Source organism: Berghia stephanieae, chromosome 5 (genome assembly GCF_034508935.2).
Source record: "Berghia stephanieae isolate SIO BIC M18660-M18661 chromosome 5, UCSD_Bste_1.3, whole genome shotgun sequence".
Taxonomy (NCBI): domain Eukaryota; kingdom Metazoa; phylum Mollusca; class Gastropoda; order Nudibranchia; family Aeolidiidae; genus Berghia; species Berghia stephanieae.
This window is the reverse complement of record NC_088364.1, coordinates 80,181,343-80,199,416: the sequence shown is the minus strand read 5'-3', so window position 1 is coordinate 80,199,416 and position 18,074 is coordinate 80,181,343. Positions and strand designations below refer to the sequence as shown.

Below are 18,074 nucleotides of genomic sequence, written 5' to 3'. Positions count from 1 at the left end.
TGGCCACAAATAACTAAAGGAATGATTAAAAAATCACAAGTCATAAGCTCAAATGGAATTAAATAAATGGTAGTCTATACAAATAAAAGGCTCTATACTAGCTTCCATGAAGTAGTGCTTCAGAGTCATGAGGCCCATGGAACTGGAGTTTAATCCATTTTCTATCACACAAAATAAACAATAGCAATTGCATGCTACCCTTTGGATGCGAAATACTTTCTGCCAGATCTAAAAGATCCAACTACCCAATCACTGCTGGGTGGACAGAGGGGCCAGTAAAAATCTCAATTTCACCCTGGATCAAACTCGGTCCCTTTGAGTGTGAAGCGAGCGTTTTACCAACTGAGTCATCAAGACCCCCAATCTAATCTATTCATTCTGTAATAAATGGACACCTAGTTCATGCCTCACAGAAAGATAAATTGCAAATTCTAATTCCGTCACTAGATTCACTTTCCTTTACTATGCACAGATTACTTGGACGATAATTGAGGATGCCATACATTAAAGAAGACAAATTTTAAGTCTGAAAAAGCCAATTTATATTATGCCATGATAACTGCTGGAAAAAAGTTGACTGGAATGAGATATTTTACTGAACTCTCTCAAATCACATGCAAACAATCACTGTAATAATAACATAAAAATAAATAATTTGACAAACCTGTTGCTTCATTTCATCGTATATTCGAGCTTGGTTCTTTTCTACTTGTAATTTGAATTCCTCCAGAGCTTGCTCTGACTGAATTGTTTGTTGCTGTTTCTGTTCCTTCAGTTTGCTAATCTCTTCTTCTTTCTCCCTGAAAATGTAAAGGAACAAAACAATTAAAAGGGAATCCAAATAGTACGGCAATGTGGTCTAGTGGTATGACACTTGCTATCGGATTAGAAGGTCCCAGGTTTGAGCCCGGCTCTGATCTGCTAATAGTTAAGTCCTTGGAAAAGGCTATTTACTCATATTCTCTCACTGTTCTCAGGCATAAGATGAGTACCTGGCCATTAACACCTTTGTCTCTGATGAAAATAATGTACTATTGACTAACAGGCATTATGTCGCATCTTATTTGTTTAAGAGTTGCTGTTGGCTAGTGACTCCTTGTAAAGCACTCTGAATACGTTCAGTTGATGTTGCGCAATATAAATGCTCTAATTTAAATAAATGCTCTTAATTTCAATTTGGCCAGCGTTGACCCCAAAAAACAACAGTATATATATAAATTGAATTAGCATTTGTATTAGTTGTTATGGAGAAAGTCAAACCAAGAACCCATCCGCATCTAAATTAGGAGGAAGAAATGGAGATGGGTCAGTCACAGTCACACAACGAGAAGACCAGGGAGCAATGAAATGTCACCCACCAGTCCCTCAACTGGAACTCCCAAGGAACACAGAAGGTGTCTGACAAACCGACATAGAGGCAATCACTGTCTCACAAACTGAAGATGGCAGGCACCACTTGGGAGGCGACAAAGAAGATGGCAGGCACCACTTGGTAGGCTACAAAGAAGATGGCAGGCACCACTTGGGAGGCTACAAAGAAGATGGCAGGCACCACTTGGGAGGCTACAAAGAAGATGGCAGGCACCACTTGGGAGGCTACAAAGAAGATGGCAGGCACCACTTGGGAGGCTACAAAGAAGATGGCAGGCACCACTTGGGAGGCTACAAAGAAGATGGCAGGCACCACTTGGGAGGCTACAAAGAAGATGGCAGGCACCACTTGGGAGGCTACAAAGAAGATGGCAGGCACCACTTAGGAGGCTACAAAGAAGATGGCAGGCACCACTTGGGAGGCTACAAAGAAGATGGCAGGCACCACTTGGGAGGCTACAAAGAAGATGGCAGGCACCATTTGGGAGGCTACAAAGAAGGTGGCAGGCACCACTTGGGAGGCTACAAAGAAGATGGCAGGCACCACTTGGGAGGCTACAAAGAAGATGGCAGGCACCATTTGGGAGGCTACAAAGAAGATGGCAGGCACCACTTGGGAGGCTACAAAGAAGATGGCAGGCACCACTTGGGAGGCTACAAAGAAGATGGCAGGCACCACTTGGGAGGCTACAAAGAAGATGGCAGGCACCACTTGGGAGGCTACAAAGAAGATGGCAGGCACCGCTTGGGAGGCTACAAAGAAGATGGCAGGCACCGCTTGGGAGGCTACAAAGAAGATGGCCAAGGACAAAAGCAGATGGCGGGCGCTCGTAGAGACCCAAAATCGATGAGGAGCACAGAGGATTAAGTCAAATTAGTCAAGTGGGATGTCTGATAAAAGCACGGGTCAAGATGGCGTGCAAATTAACTTACTTGATGGTTTTCTCTGCTTTTGACATCTTTTTGCTCCAGTCAGCATCCTGTTGTTCCATTTCTTTCTTCATATTCCTTACCTAAAATATATTTATTAGGTGAAATTAGATAAAATTGTAGCATTACGTCATAAACTGAAATTCATATGAATGGAGATACAATAGATACTGTAAGTTCTTTGAATTATTCTTCCTCAATAATTTGCTTGACAGTTATATTGTTGAAAGTTACTCCAGTAGCATCGGTTCCACAAAATACCTGCTATTTACTTATCAAATATACTACTACAGGTGACTGTCTATAATGCCTTTATCATTATTATCATTAATATTTTGTTTATTAAACAAAAGTTTATGCTTAAGAGAAACTTTGAGAGTACATTATTGACAATAATTAACATCTCAATTAATTTTAATGAAAACCTAAATCATGAACAGTCCATTGATGGTGATGGTGTTGATGATGATTATGAGAAGGAGGAGGAGGAGAAGGAGGAGGAGGATGATAATATTGATACTTTTGTTGTTTTTTTTTCAAAAATTTATATTTACCTGTTTATCATGAAGGTTTTCTGCATGGAGTTTGTCCTGTTGGTGCACCTGTTCTAATTCCTATTAAAGAGAATCAGAATAATCGAATTAGATGACAAATAAAAATTATCATTTTACAGAAATGAGAAAAAGAATTAACCCAAAAAACCTGGTTTCTAATACTTAATAATACAAGCAATTGACATAAATATTCTAGATTAATTTCTGTAATATCTATAGTATATATATTTATAGTATTAAAAAAAAGATGGCCGTTAACAGCGTTGTCTTTGCCAGAAAAATTGTAATATCGCCTAACAGGCGTCATGTCCCGTCCTACATGTTAAATGTTGCTGTTGACCAGGGACCCCTTTTAAAGCGCTTTGAGCACATTATGTGGATATTGCGCTATATAAAGCTCAATTATTTTTTTAAAAAGATACATGCAATGTCACTACTCTTCCTCATTAACATAGCAAAGAATAATGAAATCAAACGTGAAAAAACGGTGATTCATAACTTAAGATATGGACTTTCTAGATCTCACTGTGATGCGATGAAATACAGTTTCAAATCTATGCTGATTGCTTTAGTTTTATATTTAAAAGAAATAATCAGGAGCTGGCATTGATTTTAAATCATAGACCATCTTCTATATTTGATTGATTTCTTTTTTTAAATGGTGACGATGGGACAGCGTGGCTCAGCGGTATGGTCTTTGCTTCGTACCCAAAAGGTACCGAGTTCGACTACCCGCCGCGTTATGTGGCCTTGAGCAAGTCACCTAGCCTTAGCTCACTTAGCAGCGCTGCACTGCGGCTGACGCCTGGGTTATTCCAGTCTTCCCTTGGAATAGACCCTAAAGAAAAATTTCCCCTTAGGGATGAATAAAGGGAATTTATTTTTTTTATTTTTAAAAAGATTCATTTTTGGTTGATCGAAAAAGAAAAACATGATTAAATGCAAATTATAAATATAGAAAAGTGAGTGGAGCAGGCACTTATGTTGGTAACAACAAGAGATGAAGTGAGTAGGAAAGTGCCAGAAGACAATAGAGAATAAAAATTCGTGGATCGTGGATAGCTCATACAGTAGAATCACGCTCTCACTGGCCAGGCGGAGTTGTCGTACCAGTAAGGTCATGGTTCAAACCCCCATGACCGCTACGAAAAAAATGTTATTAAAATTTTTTTTTCATTCTCTATTGTCTTCTGGCACTTTCCTACTCATCTCTTCATCTCTTGTTGTTACTTATAAATATAAAACTTTATTCATATAAATAACGCCTTGTTAAAGAAACAAAGATGTGCCAAATATTTCTCTACCATCGATCTGTTTTTTTAGTAATGTATTTTTTTCATTGTTTTTTTTTTGTCGTTGTTGGCTGAAGAATGATTTTGAGCCCAAAACGTTCTTTTTTAAAGCTGTTATATTCGTTTTTGCTTATTACGTTTTACATAAAGTCCACGATTCTAGCAGCTTAGTATCGCTTAGTAATAACGTCTTGTTGCTCAGTTTCAATAACATGAATGGCAACTGTAAGGCTATGTGGTCTTGTGGTATGATACTCGCTTTCGGATCGAAAGGTCCTGGGTTCGAGCATCGCTTGGCGCATAGTTGAGTCCTTGGAAAAGGCTCTCTACTCACATTCTCTCACAGTACTCCAGTGTAAAATGAGTACCTGGTCGATAACAGTGTTGTCTCTGTCGGAAAAAAAAAATGTAATATCGCCTAACAGGCGTCATGTCTCATTGTATATGTTACGTGTTGCTGTTGGTCAGGGACCCTTTGTAAAGCACGTTGAGCACATTTAGTGGATATTGCGCTATATAAAAGCTCCAGCTCAAGCTCAACTGACCCTTATCTGTCTGTGTCTCTGCTCCTCTGTTTCTTTCACTGCCTTCTTCAATTGTTCAATTTTATCTTCCAACTCCTTGATCGTATCAGCAGCCTGAAAAACAAATTATGAAATTTAAATACGCAAAAGTCAATCCATATTAAAAAATGCTGATTGCAACATGCAGTCTTATAAAGAGTTTATGGGGTTTTACTATTACAGGTCATGGAGAACAATATTCCTGTTTAAATTAAGGGAACGTTACCTGTTGCATCCTTTTTGTGCCAGCACTCTCTCTCTCTCTCTCTCTCTCTCTCTCTCTCTCTCTATATATATATATATATATAATATATATATATATATATATATATATATATATATATATATATATATATATATATATATATATATATAGTGGCATAACTATTTTAGTAGAAGGATGTATAAGCTGATTCTGAGGATTACAGGACGAACAATAGCAATGTTGACAACCAGCATATATTTAGACTAGAAAATAAGATGCCATCACTCTGAAACCAGAAGATCATTTACACAAAGTATAATTTAGTCCTCCGGAATGGTTTTACACTTCCAATGGGATTGGAATCAGTTTTTTTGATATTACTTTTTTGTTCCCTATTGTTTAAGGCATTTAAAGTACAAGCCATATATTCAGCCTTAAATAAGATAGAATAAGATTTCCCTACCTTGCTGGCAGCGATGGCATTTTCTTGTTTAAGATATTCCAGACTGGCCTCTGTTTTATTCTTCAAACTTCTCAGATTGTGTTCTTGTGTCTCAGTTGTCACGTGGTGCTGCCTTTCCATTTGGGATGACCTAGTTTATGGGGTGGAAAAAGAAGAGATGCAAAGGTGTTAGAATTGAATAAACATGTATTTGACAGCTTATACTGTTACTACTTTACTGTATAATGATAAAAATGAATATGCCTTTGGCGGTGCAATTCAACAGCTAAAATGTGTGGCTTTATTGTGGTCTAGTGGTATGACATTTGCCTTTGGACCTGTAGACTTCTGGTTCGACTACAGCTCTGTGCAGCGCAAATTTCAGTCTTTGGAAAAAGCTCTTTACTGACGTTCTCTCACCATACTCAGAAGTAAAATGAGTATCATGCTGGTAACAGTGTTGTCTCCGTAAATTTTGAAAAATAATAAAAGAATGATATTGATAAAAAGTAAATATTAATTTATTTACTTAAAATATAAGGATTCAGGCATTATTGACATATAAACTAAAACAAAAATGAAAATATAAATATGAATATACATATATATGAATATATAATGAAAAAAAACCCCAAAAGACTTACAAAAACATACACACATAAATTCAAAAAATCAAATCTTAATACAAGGATATTAAAGTATGGACTAAAGAATCATGTCTCAGAATATCTTCGACGAAGAAATGAGCAATGCTGGTTTTAAGTAAGCAGTTTTGTTAGGGAAGGCAAATTTTCTTTGTTGCATTTCACATACCTTCAAAAAAAAAAGTTCTAGTTAAGTCAAAATCATCAAATTAAAACAATTTTTTTCATTTAATTCTTTTTTTAAATGAGAGATAAAAAGAAATAAGATAATTACCATTTTGACATGCATACAAATTAAGCTTACTTCTCTTTCAGTCTTTCGTATTCATCTGTCAATTTCTCCAAACGACTGAGTGCCTCATTCTTTTCTTTCTCCACTGCGGACCTCTGATTAATGGTGCTATCCACTTCCGTCATCAACTGTTGGACTCGAGATTCCAGCTCTTTTATCACATTGGTCTGGGGGAAAAGTAAATGTATAATGCTATGTCAAATCAATTTACAACAATTAAAATTCATAAAATCTTATAAAATGAGAATTCTAAGAATTCTTCTAAAACAATACCTTACTATTTTCCTTGCATTAAACAGAATGTCACTTGTTTGTGTCACACTAAGCTGAAAACGTATATTGACTCTTTCATAAATTATAGGCCAAAAATATTTACATTTGGTTTCTCTCAGAAATATGATAACAAACCACAATGAAAAACGACGATGACTGCGACAGTAACAGTCGAGCACTGGCCATTACACAACTTTTATTGCCAAACACTTATGATAAGTGGGAAACAAGGCACTGAATCCATAAATAAGATGAAAGACAAACTGTATGAATTATTTATTTACCCCTCTTCTGCCTCTATCTAAAAAAGTGAGAGAAAGTATATTTACAAAAATTCCACCTTAACTATAAGGAGACTATTTTTGAGACAATTTTCTTCTATTTTTTTCCTTCCTACCAACTTTGCTTTCATAACATGTAAAGTGCCATACCGTTGTAGTTGTCTGGTGACTGTATTCCGTTTCCATTCGCTGCAGACGACTGTTGGTGTCGTCCAGAATCTCCTGGATGTTTTGGGTGTGTTGCTTTTGCATGTCGAATTTTTCCTGCTCAAACTCTGTCATCACATCATGGAGCTGCAGGGATAAAAAAAAATCCTGAGTAAAGCTTTTTCTGGATAAGTAACGATGATAGTATATGGTCAGTCTACGGCAATCGACTTTTTATATGAAGAAGAAACAATCGGGTGGAAACACCAGTAGGGGCAGTGTGGCTCAGCGGTATGGTCTTTGCTTCATATCCGAAAGGTACCGAGTTCGATCACCCACCACGGCGCTGTGTGGCCTTGAGCAAGTCACCTCGCCCTAGCTCAGTTTGCAGCGCTGCAATAAGGTTAACGCCTGGGTTATACCAGTCTTCCCCTGGAATAGACCCTAGAGACAAATTTCCCCTCTGGAAGGGAATTTCATTTTTAATTTTTTTTCTTATTTTAAACTATTTTAAAAATAAACGGTATCATTACCACAATGCCCTCTTCCTCCCTTCCACTCTATTCCCCCTTTAAAATATACATGGCCGTTCTATACAATTCTTCGACCGTTGACTCTTCTGGTTTCATGTCTCTTTGCTGTCAAAGTCAAAGTGCTAGTCTATCATGGCAAATGCCATTGATGGAAATGTTCTCTTTGTCAAGAGGCACGTAATTACCTTTTTCTGTCTCTTGGAATGACGTTACCCTATTTCTATTTATCTATCAAATCTTATACAAGTTCAAACATGATTTGAAAAAAGAAATCAACTAGTTTTTAATAGTAATAATAATGCTGAAAACTTATATGGTGCTATAACTTGGAGACACCAGACTCTAAGCGCTTAAGTTACAAATTACTTTGGCTGAAATATACTCATTTACACACACAACTACACACACACACACAACACAACACAAACCAGACACCCATCTTGCGTCTCATACCATCTACTAAAATCGAAACAGATATGTTTTAAGCGAACATTTCAAAAAAATAGACAAAGATTCTTTTTCACGAATGTTCTGTGGTAAGGCGTTCCAAACAGAGGGTTATTATCACACGTTATGAAAACGTTGTTTCTTTAAACGAAGAAGAAACGAAAAAAACTTACTCGTTTTTCAAATTCATTCCTCCTTGTCTCATTGGAGTCCTCTGCAAGTTTCTTCATTTCTCCAATCTGTTTGTCTTTATTCTGTGTCACATACTCTACCTCTTTGAGTAATGTTTGAACTGAGAGAAATGAAAGAAAGGATGAAAAGATCACATAGAGACACATTGCTTCCTGTGCTGTCAATTTATAACCTTATTCAATTTTTAGCAACTAAATTTAACATTAAAGATTCTTGGAAAACATAATATCATATACCTACTTTCCATGGTTAAATGTGGCCCATTGCCTATAAACGGAAATATTTTGGGTGAATCATGTGACCCATCGCCTATAAATGGAAATATATTTGGGTGAATCATGTGACCCACCGCCTATAAACGGAAATATATTTGGGTGAATCATGTGGCCCATTGCCTATAAATGGAAATATGTCTGGATGAATCTGATGCTGAAAATCAAATTTAAATTTGAAATGATCAGAAATATGATTTTTTTCCCCCATATGTTTGGCATATGAAAGGACTAAAATCGATTGTCTTCGGTAACACGTGTAAATTGAACTCAAGTTTCACATGGCTTATCATATGTTCAGTCCCTCTATCACCATCCGACATGATACCGATTTGAAATGGTTGGTCACAAATGATAAATTAAGTGAATTGATTACAATTTGATGGATGCTCTTCAACTCCAACGTAATCGTATCTGCAACATCCCTAACCCTTCCCTCCGCATTCCATGATATATCTTGGTTCAAAATGTCACCTATTGTCATTAATTTGGGGTCAACTTTTAGGGATACAAACCTGCTTATTGAGTTTTTAGGAATTTACACGGAAAAGACAAATTTTTAAAAAGGACAAAAAAGCAAACTAAGTACACAAATAAATGAGTTTGTCACCTTTCTTCTCTAATTTGCAGTTGGCATCCTCCATGTCCTTGCTTTTGGACCGATAGTGACTTTTGACATCTTCGATTTCTGCATTCTTCCTGTCCAAAATCTAATTTTAAAATGGTTGAAATTACTTGATAACTGTTACAAAACGTTTTTATAATTTAAAAAAAAAAATCAAGAAAAAAATAATCTCTAACATAAAATACAAACATAAATAATGACACAATGACGATATAATTAAAGAGAAGAAATCCCCAAAAACTTCAAAAACAAACTGGTACTCTAATATTGTCTACAGATATGGTGCATCTCCAAGCAATATGTTGACTTTTAACAACATATTTGTGAAAATAATAGCGAACAAAAGGAACTGGGTGAATATACATTAAAGTAATCTAATGAGTGATTATATTGTTCAAGAAAATTCTCTTTTCCCCTTTTTGTGACACTGAAAATCAATTAAATTTTCATTTCATTATTTCATTGACGAGAATGAATTATTTCCACCGTATTGTTATCAATTGCTTGTATACCAAAGATTTATTTCATCATGATGACAATTAACACTCTCCAAAAAATCTATCTAAATAAACTGTTATATTGGACTAAATGAAAAAGACAAATTGATGAAATCCTGTGAAGCAATTTTGATTTTTTTCTTTCAAATTTCAGACATTTTAGACAGTCTCCATAGCTCAGTTGGTAAAGCACTCGCTTTTCAAGCAAAAAGATCAATCCTGGGTGTATTCAAGACTTTTTTTCCTGATCCCTTGTCCACCCAGCTGGGTCTGTTAGAACTGGTGGAAAGTACTTTGTGATAGACTAGTTTCCTATATCAGTGCTGATGGTGACAAAAAGTGAAAAAGTAGGAAAATGTTGAACGATTGCCTTTAAGCTCCATTTTGACTGCACTAAACCCCACTTTTAGAGCAATTGAGATGATAATCATTGATACTCTAGCAAACTTCGGGAGAGTGGAAACTGCACCTGTGTGTTCCACCACACATCAACTCTCTAATTGCTACCACATTGTTTCGCGAAAATATAATTTTTAAAAGGAGGAAATTCCACCTCTGGACTCCAAGATCGAGGATTTCCGCGGATCCGAGGAAAACCATCAGCACTGCTATATAAGGATAGCAAGCAATTGCTATTGTCCATTTCACACTATAGAAACGGGGATAAACCCCAGCTCTGAGGGCCTAATGGCACTCAATGACTAATTTTTTTTCTTAGACATTCTGAAATGCATCAAACTCATCAAAATTATCTAGCTCGGCACATAGTTGAGTCCTTGGAAAAGGCTCTTTACTCACATTCTCTCACCGTACTCAGGTGTAAAATGAGTACCTGGTCGTTAACAACGTTGTCTTTGCCTGAAAAATTGTAATATCGCCTAACAGGCGTCATGTCACGTCCTACATGTTAAATGTTGCTGTTGACCAGGGACCCCTTGTATAGCGCTTTGAGCACATTTAGTGGATATTACGCTATATAAAGCTCAATTTAATTTAATTTAGCTGCAATGTATTGATACTGATAGATATTTCTCCATCCCTTCTCACCTTCTGTACTGATGCATCGTGCTTTTGTTGCAACTTCAGCTTTTCCTCGTGGAATTTGGCCTCTATCATTTTGGTACGCACTGCAACTTCTCTGTCAGTTGGTTTGTGATAGCTAGGCAGGTCATCATAGAAAGTAGTGCCTGGGAATTTAAGAAAAGGATTGGACAATTGAGTCGTTATTCATTAACTATTACTTACTGATACTGTTTTTGGAGCCATACATCTCAAACGTGTATCAATATCTTTCGAGGTAAAGGGGAGCAGACTACCTTTCAATTATCCTATCCCTGTGCTGTACACAGATCTAAACATTGAACAGATTAAATCCCCACAATCATAACCCTTGCAAAAAAGTAAAGAGTCATAGACTAAATCAAAACTGAAAAACGAAAAAAAATGAATAACGAATATCCAACAATACAAGCCCACTCATGATTTCTAATGCTTGCTTATACTATGCTATGATTCAAATAACAATGTGAAATTTAATGTAAGCTTCAATTTAATATACGAAAACAGATAAAAATGGACGTTCCGGTTTACCCTTTATCAACAAAACAGGATGAATGAAAGACTACATTCGTCTGTAGTGTTTCATTCATCCTGTTTGGTTGATAAAGGGGAAACCCGAAACATCCATTTTATCTGTTTTCGTATATTGAATTGAAGCTTACATTCAATTTCACATTGTTATTGATTTCTTCGAGCTTCGAGCAGCAACATCTACATTGCCATGATTCAATTACACTACGTTATTGGGGAATGTTCCACAACTTGGTGCGTCTTACTTTCTATTTAAACACTTTTGTAGATTAGAAGTTTATACAAGTTATCTTTAAATAATGTGCACAGTAAATTGTTGAAAGTGTACAATTCATAAGTGTAGCAATGTTTTCATTCTCCTCCTCCTCTTCCTTCGCCTCATCATCGTAATTATTATCATTGTCATTGCCATCATCATAATTACCTTTAATCATCATGACAAATTATCACTACCATTGCAGTTCCAATTACAGAACTGCTATATGAGTTGAGCCAAACAGCATATAGAATATTACACCGTAAAACATACAATGAACCAATGAAAGCAGCCACAATAGCTTATCTTACTCTTCCTTGTTAGGTCGTTACTTCAACATTTTTAAAGATTCCCCAGGCTTTTACATTGTTTTTTTCACTGGCGATGTGAGACTTTGCCACTGCCTCAAAGTTGACGGTATGAATAGGTAAAAGTGAAGGTCCACTCTAAAGTGGGGAACCATAAACTTGGATGGCTTCCTCTTAACCCTTTCCTTACCAACCATTATTAGAATTTTCCCCAAAATTCGACACCCACCGAACACAAAAATATGTTTTTCTTACTCAAACAGAAAAGCAACAAATACATTCTATGCATAATACTGATCAGCACAATGAACTCTACAACACAGTGCCACGTTTTTATAGCTATAATAAAATATGTTTCTTTAAATTTGTGATTTACAAAAGAAATCTGATTGATAAAAGTGCTGGTTGAATAGTAACGAATGTCACGATTTTCCTATGGTTGGTAAGAACAGGGTTAATTTGTTAAATATCACCGGGAGGTAATTTCACGCTTTCTTCTCTGTTGTAACAGTTCAAGATCTAAATCAGTTCTTGCTATTTTTTAAATCTCTTTATTGTTTTGATTAATAAATTTAACTGCCATACTTTGTATTCTTATGATTTCTTGAATTTCTGATTTGTGGTGAGCGTCTCAAACAGACAGGTGTATGCCTAACAAAGGATTTGTAGAATTTGTATTTTATTTCTTTCCTGATGTCGTGTAATGACCGTTTGTTTGTAATGATCTATGTCCCCTTTCCATGTGCTCGAGGTCATTGGTCACATTGCAAAGCGTGCTCAAAATGACCCACATAGTGAAAAGTATTCACAGCTTTTCAAATATTTTACATCACGATTGGTCATTTTGTTCAGCTTGACACACGGGTATATTTACAACTTTCATAAACAAAGCAGCGTGTTTACATTTGTGACCCTTCGCCTCAAAACGGTATTAAGTCGGGTTGGTTAGATGTTGAAAATTGAATTTATAGCCAGAAATATCAGACTTGTGTTGAGTTTGTATGCTTTATTGAAGAGAATGGATACCATATTTTAGGGTGCTAATGCCAACAATTTATATTTTTGACCAGTTTAACATTTACTTCGGCTTTTAAGCATCTGGTTCGTTCCGACATAATACCATTTTGAGACGATGGGTCCAAGTTGTTAAGAAATATCTAATCGTTGTACAGCAACAAATCATGTGATTGATGACTCGGTTGGACGAAAACATGAATATAGATTGCCCCCATTATCTTCTAATATGAATGAATTTACCTTTTGGCAAAGAGACAGATGATGCCAGGGACATGTTGTTGTAGGGTTTGGTCCAGTCTGTGTCGTGGGTCAGAGAATACTGAAGATGATAGAAAGATCCAGAAATATCACATGAAAAGTCAATATAAAATGAAACCATGTCGTATATATAAAAAAAAAATCTTCGGCGCAATTTCACATTCGTTTTTCTTTTTCTTTTATTTATTTATCTTTTTTTTGTATGCAAGAAATGAAAGAAAATATTGAAAGCTGCACTGAAAACAATGTGTAAATTAAATGCTTCCTAAAGAGTTGGAAAATAGATAAAAACGCTTTATAACTAGATGTTCTTTAAACGCTCTACCTTCTAATAAGCTTTATGAGAGAAAAAATATGCCAAGCATGATGTAAAAAGAAATTGGCAGTTAAGCCTTTATTTCTCAGGACCCTAAAATAGGCACCTCTCTTTCTTACATTATTGGAACTTAACTGTGAGGCAGGCAGTTCAATAATAGTAATAGTAATAGTATAATAATAATAATAATAATAATAATAATAATAATAATAATAATAATAATAATAATAATAATAATAATAATAATAATAATAATAATATAAACAATAACAATAATAATAATAATAATAATAATAATAATAATAATAATAATAATAATAAATAATAATAATAATAATAATAATAATAATAATAATAATAATAATAATAATAATATACTTTCCACAAAAGTATTTAAACATAAGTAAAATATTTCTCCGACAGTGAAAATTGATACAAAATGGAATAGAACATTAATTATTATTTATATAAAAAGAAGAATAAAAATGTTTTTAGATTTCAGTTTTAAGAGAGATAGACAAAAAAAAAAAAAGAATATAAGTTATCATTACATTTTCAGCTGAAGAGAGGTAGTACTGGGTAATATTATTATCGAATCGAAAGGTTAATGTTTGGAAGATTAGAAGACAGTTATACGAGTAAAACGAATAGCCTATATGTGTAGTTGAATCTAATTGATTTCTAATTGTTCGTAAAACTCACCTAAAATTTCCCCCTAAGTCATGGTTTAACCCCTTCCTTACCACCTATAGGAAAATCGTCACATTCGTTAGGATGTAGTCAACATTTTTCTTATTCCGATTTCTTTTGTACATCATAATATTTGAACAAAAATGTTTGCTATAGTTAAAGTATATTAACACTGTGTTGAAGATCTCGTTTAGCAGAAAGGCATATGTATAGCAGGAACTAACAGATTTTGTGTGTAAATGAAATAAATCTATTTTTGTATAGGTTGGGTGTGAAGTTTTGAGGAAAATCCGGGAAATGACCGGTAAGGAGAGAGTTAAAATTCATGTAATTGAATGTTAGTTCGAATAAATAGAAGAATTCGTAAAAATAAATGTTTAAGACTAAAATCTTTAATCAAGCATTAAATATTATATTTCTTGCTGATTGAATACAAAAAAATAAAAATGCATATCTGACCCGAATATGTTTTTTTTTTTTGGCCAAGTCATCAATATTTCTGAGCCTCACAAATACTTTTTTATAGCATGAACTTCCTTTTTGAAAATATGTAAATGTTGCTGCTCGAAGCTCGAAGAAATAAATAACAATGTGAAATTGAATGTAAGCTTCAAATTAATTACAAAAACAGATCAAATGAACGTTTCGGGTTTCACCTTTATCAACAAAACAGGATGAATGAAACACCACAGATGAATGTTTAGATGATAAAGGGGAAACCCGAAACGTTCATTTGATCTGTTTTTGTAATTAAATTGAAGCTTACATTCAATTTCACATTATTATTTACTTTTTGAAAATAGAACGGCAAGGCTAACGCTAGCTGTCATAAATCAGACACAAATAATATCATAGAAGCTGGAAAACTAAACCACAAAATTTTAATGACGATTTCAAAAGTTATTGAACATTGGAGAGTCATAAACTTTTAGGCCTCGAATTAGACAATAATAATAATAATAATAAATATAATAATAATAATAATAATAATAACAATAATAATAATAATAATAATAATAATAATAATAATAATAATAATAAGAAGAAGAAGAAGAAGAAGAAGAAGAAGAAGAAGAAGAAGAAGAAGAAGAAGAAGAAGAAGAAGAAGAAGAAGAAGAAGAAGAAGAAGAAGAAGAAGAATGGAAGAAGCTGAAGCTCGAAAGCAATCCAATATGAGAAAAAAGATTCACTCTAATTTCTAAAGCAGTCATTAACACTACAGTCAAACTCTCAATAATCCAACTGCCTTTGTTCTTCTCAGAAATGTGTCTGGATAAGTGTTTCTTTCTATTATAAAATCATAAATTAAATAAAGGTGTAATGTCAAAACCAAAAGTAGTATGTTAGTAAGCCCTACTATTCTTAGTCTTGTTGGATAAAACGTCGACAAGCAATAGCAAGAATATTATTATATTCAAATTGCTACCCCCAATTTCCTATTTACAGGAGGGAAAGCAATGCAACCATTAACACCTTGGAAAACACTTTTTAAAATTTAATTGAGCTTTTATATAGCGCAATATCCCCTAAACTAGCTCAAAGTGCTTTACAAGGGGTATCTGGTCAAATGCAACATTTAACGTGTAGGACGGGACATGACGCCTGTTAGGCGATATTACAATTTTTTTTCCAGAGACAGCGCACGGTGAGAGAATGTGAATAAAGAGCCTTTCCAAGGACTCAACTATGTGCCGAGCTAGGCTCGAACCCTGACTTCCGAGCCGAAAGCGAGAGTCATACCACTAGACCACATAGCCGCACGACAATTTAGGGTAAATGTAACCAAATGTACCTACATGTCACTCGTTAGATACCCTTTGTGTAGTCAGAAATTTAAAACTGAGATATCCTGAAGGAAATTTGAATGAAATTTGAATCCTGGGGCAGAAAAAAGTCTCAATCATGAGAGTAATCGACTAATGATTGTTAGAAAATGATTACAAATAAACAAGTTGTTTAACCCTCTCTGGAACAACTACAAAAGACATCTAACTTCTACGTCATGGCACAAGACCGAAGGGCTAGAGATCAGGTGGTCGCTGGTTCGGATAAGTAAGTAAGTAAGTTTAACCCTCTCCTTATCAACAATAGGAAAATCGTCACATTCGTTACGACGCAGCCAACAGTTTTCTTATTCTGATTTCAATTTAATAGTAAGTTATAGCTATAAAAACTCGACACTGTGTTGCAGAGCTTATTTTTCTGAACAAAATATAGAATATACTCGTTACTATTCTGTTTGAAAAATCTAATTTTGTGTTAGATGAGTATGAAGTTTAGGGTAAAATTCTAAAAATAGCTGGTAAGGAGAGAGTGAAAACATATGCTTACATTGTATTATACAATCTCATGCACGGATATCATGGGCAAAATAGAATAAAGCAAAAGGTAAGCAAGAAATATAAAACATGTATAGGAGAGATTGGGCACATTTTGGCCTAATTCATAAATATGGGATCTCACTTCAATACAGATTCTAATGATTTTATACGTAAATGTTGCTGCTCGAATCTCGAAGAAATAAACAACGATGTGAAATTGAATGTAAGCTTCAATTTAATTACAAAAACAGATAGAATGGACGTTTCGGGTTTCCCCTTTATCAACAAACAGGATGAATGAAACACTACAGATGAATGAGATGATGTGGTAGTGGCGTTGTTAAGATGAATAATATAATAATGAATAATAATAATTATTCATCTTAACAACGCGACTACCACATCATCTCATTCATCTGCAGTGTTTAATTCATCTTGTTTGTTGATAAAGGGGAAACCCGAAACGTCCATTCTATCTGTTTTTTTGTAATTAAATTGAAGTTTACATTCAATTTATATTTAATGATTTTTATATGATAAGTCACTTTCTTTCATGTTTACATTTTAACAGTGTCTCAAGTACGCAAAGGTTTACATTATGTTCACTCTAAAAAGTTAAAAGGAAAGGAAATTAAATGCAGGTATTAAATATTGTAGCAAACGTGGGTGTGAGAGTTATAAATCGTTTTTCTTAGAATAATGTTAGAAATAAAAAAAGCCAACAACATAGGAACTTCTTAGAAACTTTAATGCTTTCCCTAATCTACAAAACCTAATGTAGTCCTTGTAGATTAAGGAAATGATCAAAGTGTTTAAGATGCGCATATGTTGTTGGTTTTTTTTTAAATCTTTTTTTTTTTTTTTTTTTTTTTTTGGGGGGGGGGGGGGGGGGGGGGGGTTAAGACTCATATTTAATATCTATATTTTGTCACTCATGTGTCAGCGTACAATGGTACCATCCGTATCAATCCAATTTTCACATTTTGATATTTAGTTTATTTTTGAAAATTGAAATTTTCTTTCAAGATAATAAATATTTTGTATCGTAACACGAAACAGTGAAGCTTGATTTGACAAAATAGAATACATGGAGGTGGCGTTAAGATTATTCATGTGTGAAAAGAATGTTACAGGTTGACATAATATTATATGGAGGAGATAAAGATGGTCATAGATCAATCTTAATACTATCACGTGGTAACACCATAAATTTGCCAACTAAATAAAACACAAACATTGGTTTGCTTTATGCACATTTCGTGTACTTAAAAATTCAATTAAGGCTAGCGGGAAAACGTTTGCGAGTCTCTCTTTTTAAGGGGCACAATGCAAAGTGACGGTGTGTGTGAGTGTGTGAGTGTGTGTGTGTGAGAGAGAGAGAGAGAGAGAGAGAGAGACAGATATATATATATATATATATATATATATATATATATATATATATATATATATATATATATTTATGAGTGTTGGTGGGTACTCGTAGGTACGCAAGTGCTCGATAATGATGGTTAGAGCTAATATAGAATGCAAATAGTCACATTTTTTATTGCCGAGACGATTCGTTTCTGTGTCTTACACGTCTTCAGTCGGCGTAATCCATAGTAATGTCCGTAGAAAAGTTCTTACTCCAAACTAAAGTTGTTTCGTTGTGTAGTGGTGATTAGTGTTGATGTGTATTGGCATTGTTGTGATGTGCTCTCGTTGCTTATATTATGAGTGTGTGTGTGTGTGTGTGTGTATGCGTGTAGGTGTGTT

At 34.7% G+C, this 18,074-nt stretch overlaps 1 protein-coding gene across 6 annotated transcripts in view; it reads right to left on the bottom strand.

Annotated features, from left to right (window-relative positions):
• The window catches only part of LOC144973680 (centrosomal protein of 112 kDa-like), a 108,889-nt gene that overhangs the window by 15,977 nt on the left and 74,838 nt on the right, over positions 1-18,074 (bottom strand). For all 6 annotated transcript variants that reach the window (XM_078916456.1, XM_078916459.1, XM_078916455.1 and 3 more), the window contains 11 exons: positions 12,972-13,050; positions 10,608-10,747; positions 9,049-9,148; positions 8,148-8,266; positions 6,998-7,141; positions 6,306-6,460; positions 5,379-5,508; positions 4,693-4,785; positions 2,856-2,915; positions 2,305-2,384; positions 665-800 (listed from right to left, as the gene is read on the bottom strand). In XM_078916456.1, the coding sequence (XP_078772582.1) occupies positions 665-800; positions 2,305-2,384; positions 2,856-2,915; positions 4,693-4,785; positions 5,379-5,508; positions 6,306-6,460; positions 6,998-7,141; positions 8,148-8,266; positions 9,049-9,148; positions 10,608-10,747; positions 12,972-13,050 (1,236 nt within the window). The remainder of the gene's footprint in view (positions 1-664; positions 801-2,304; positions 2,385-2,855; positions 2,916-4,692; positions 4,786-5,378; positions 5,509-6,305; positions 6,461-6,997; positions 7,142-8,147; positions 8,267-9,048; positions 9,149-10,607; positions 10,748-12,971; positions 13,051-18,074) is intronic.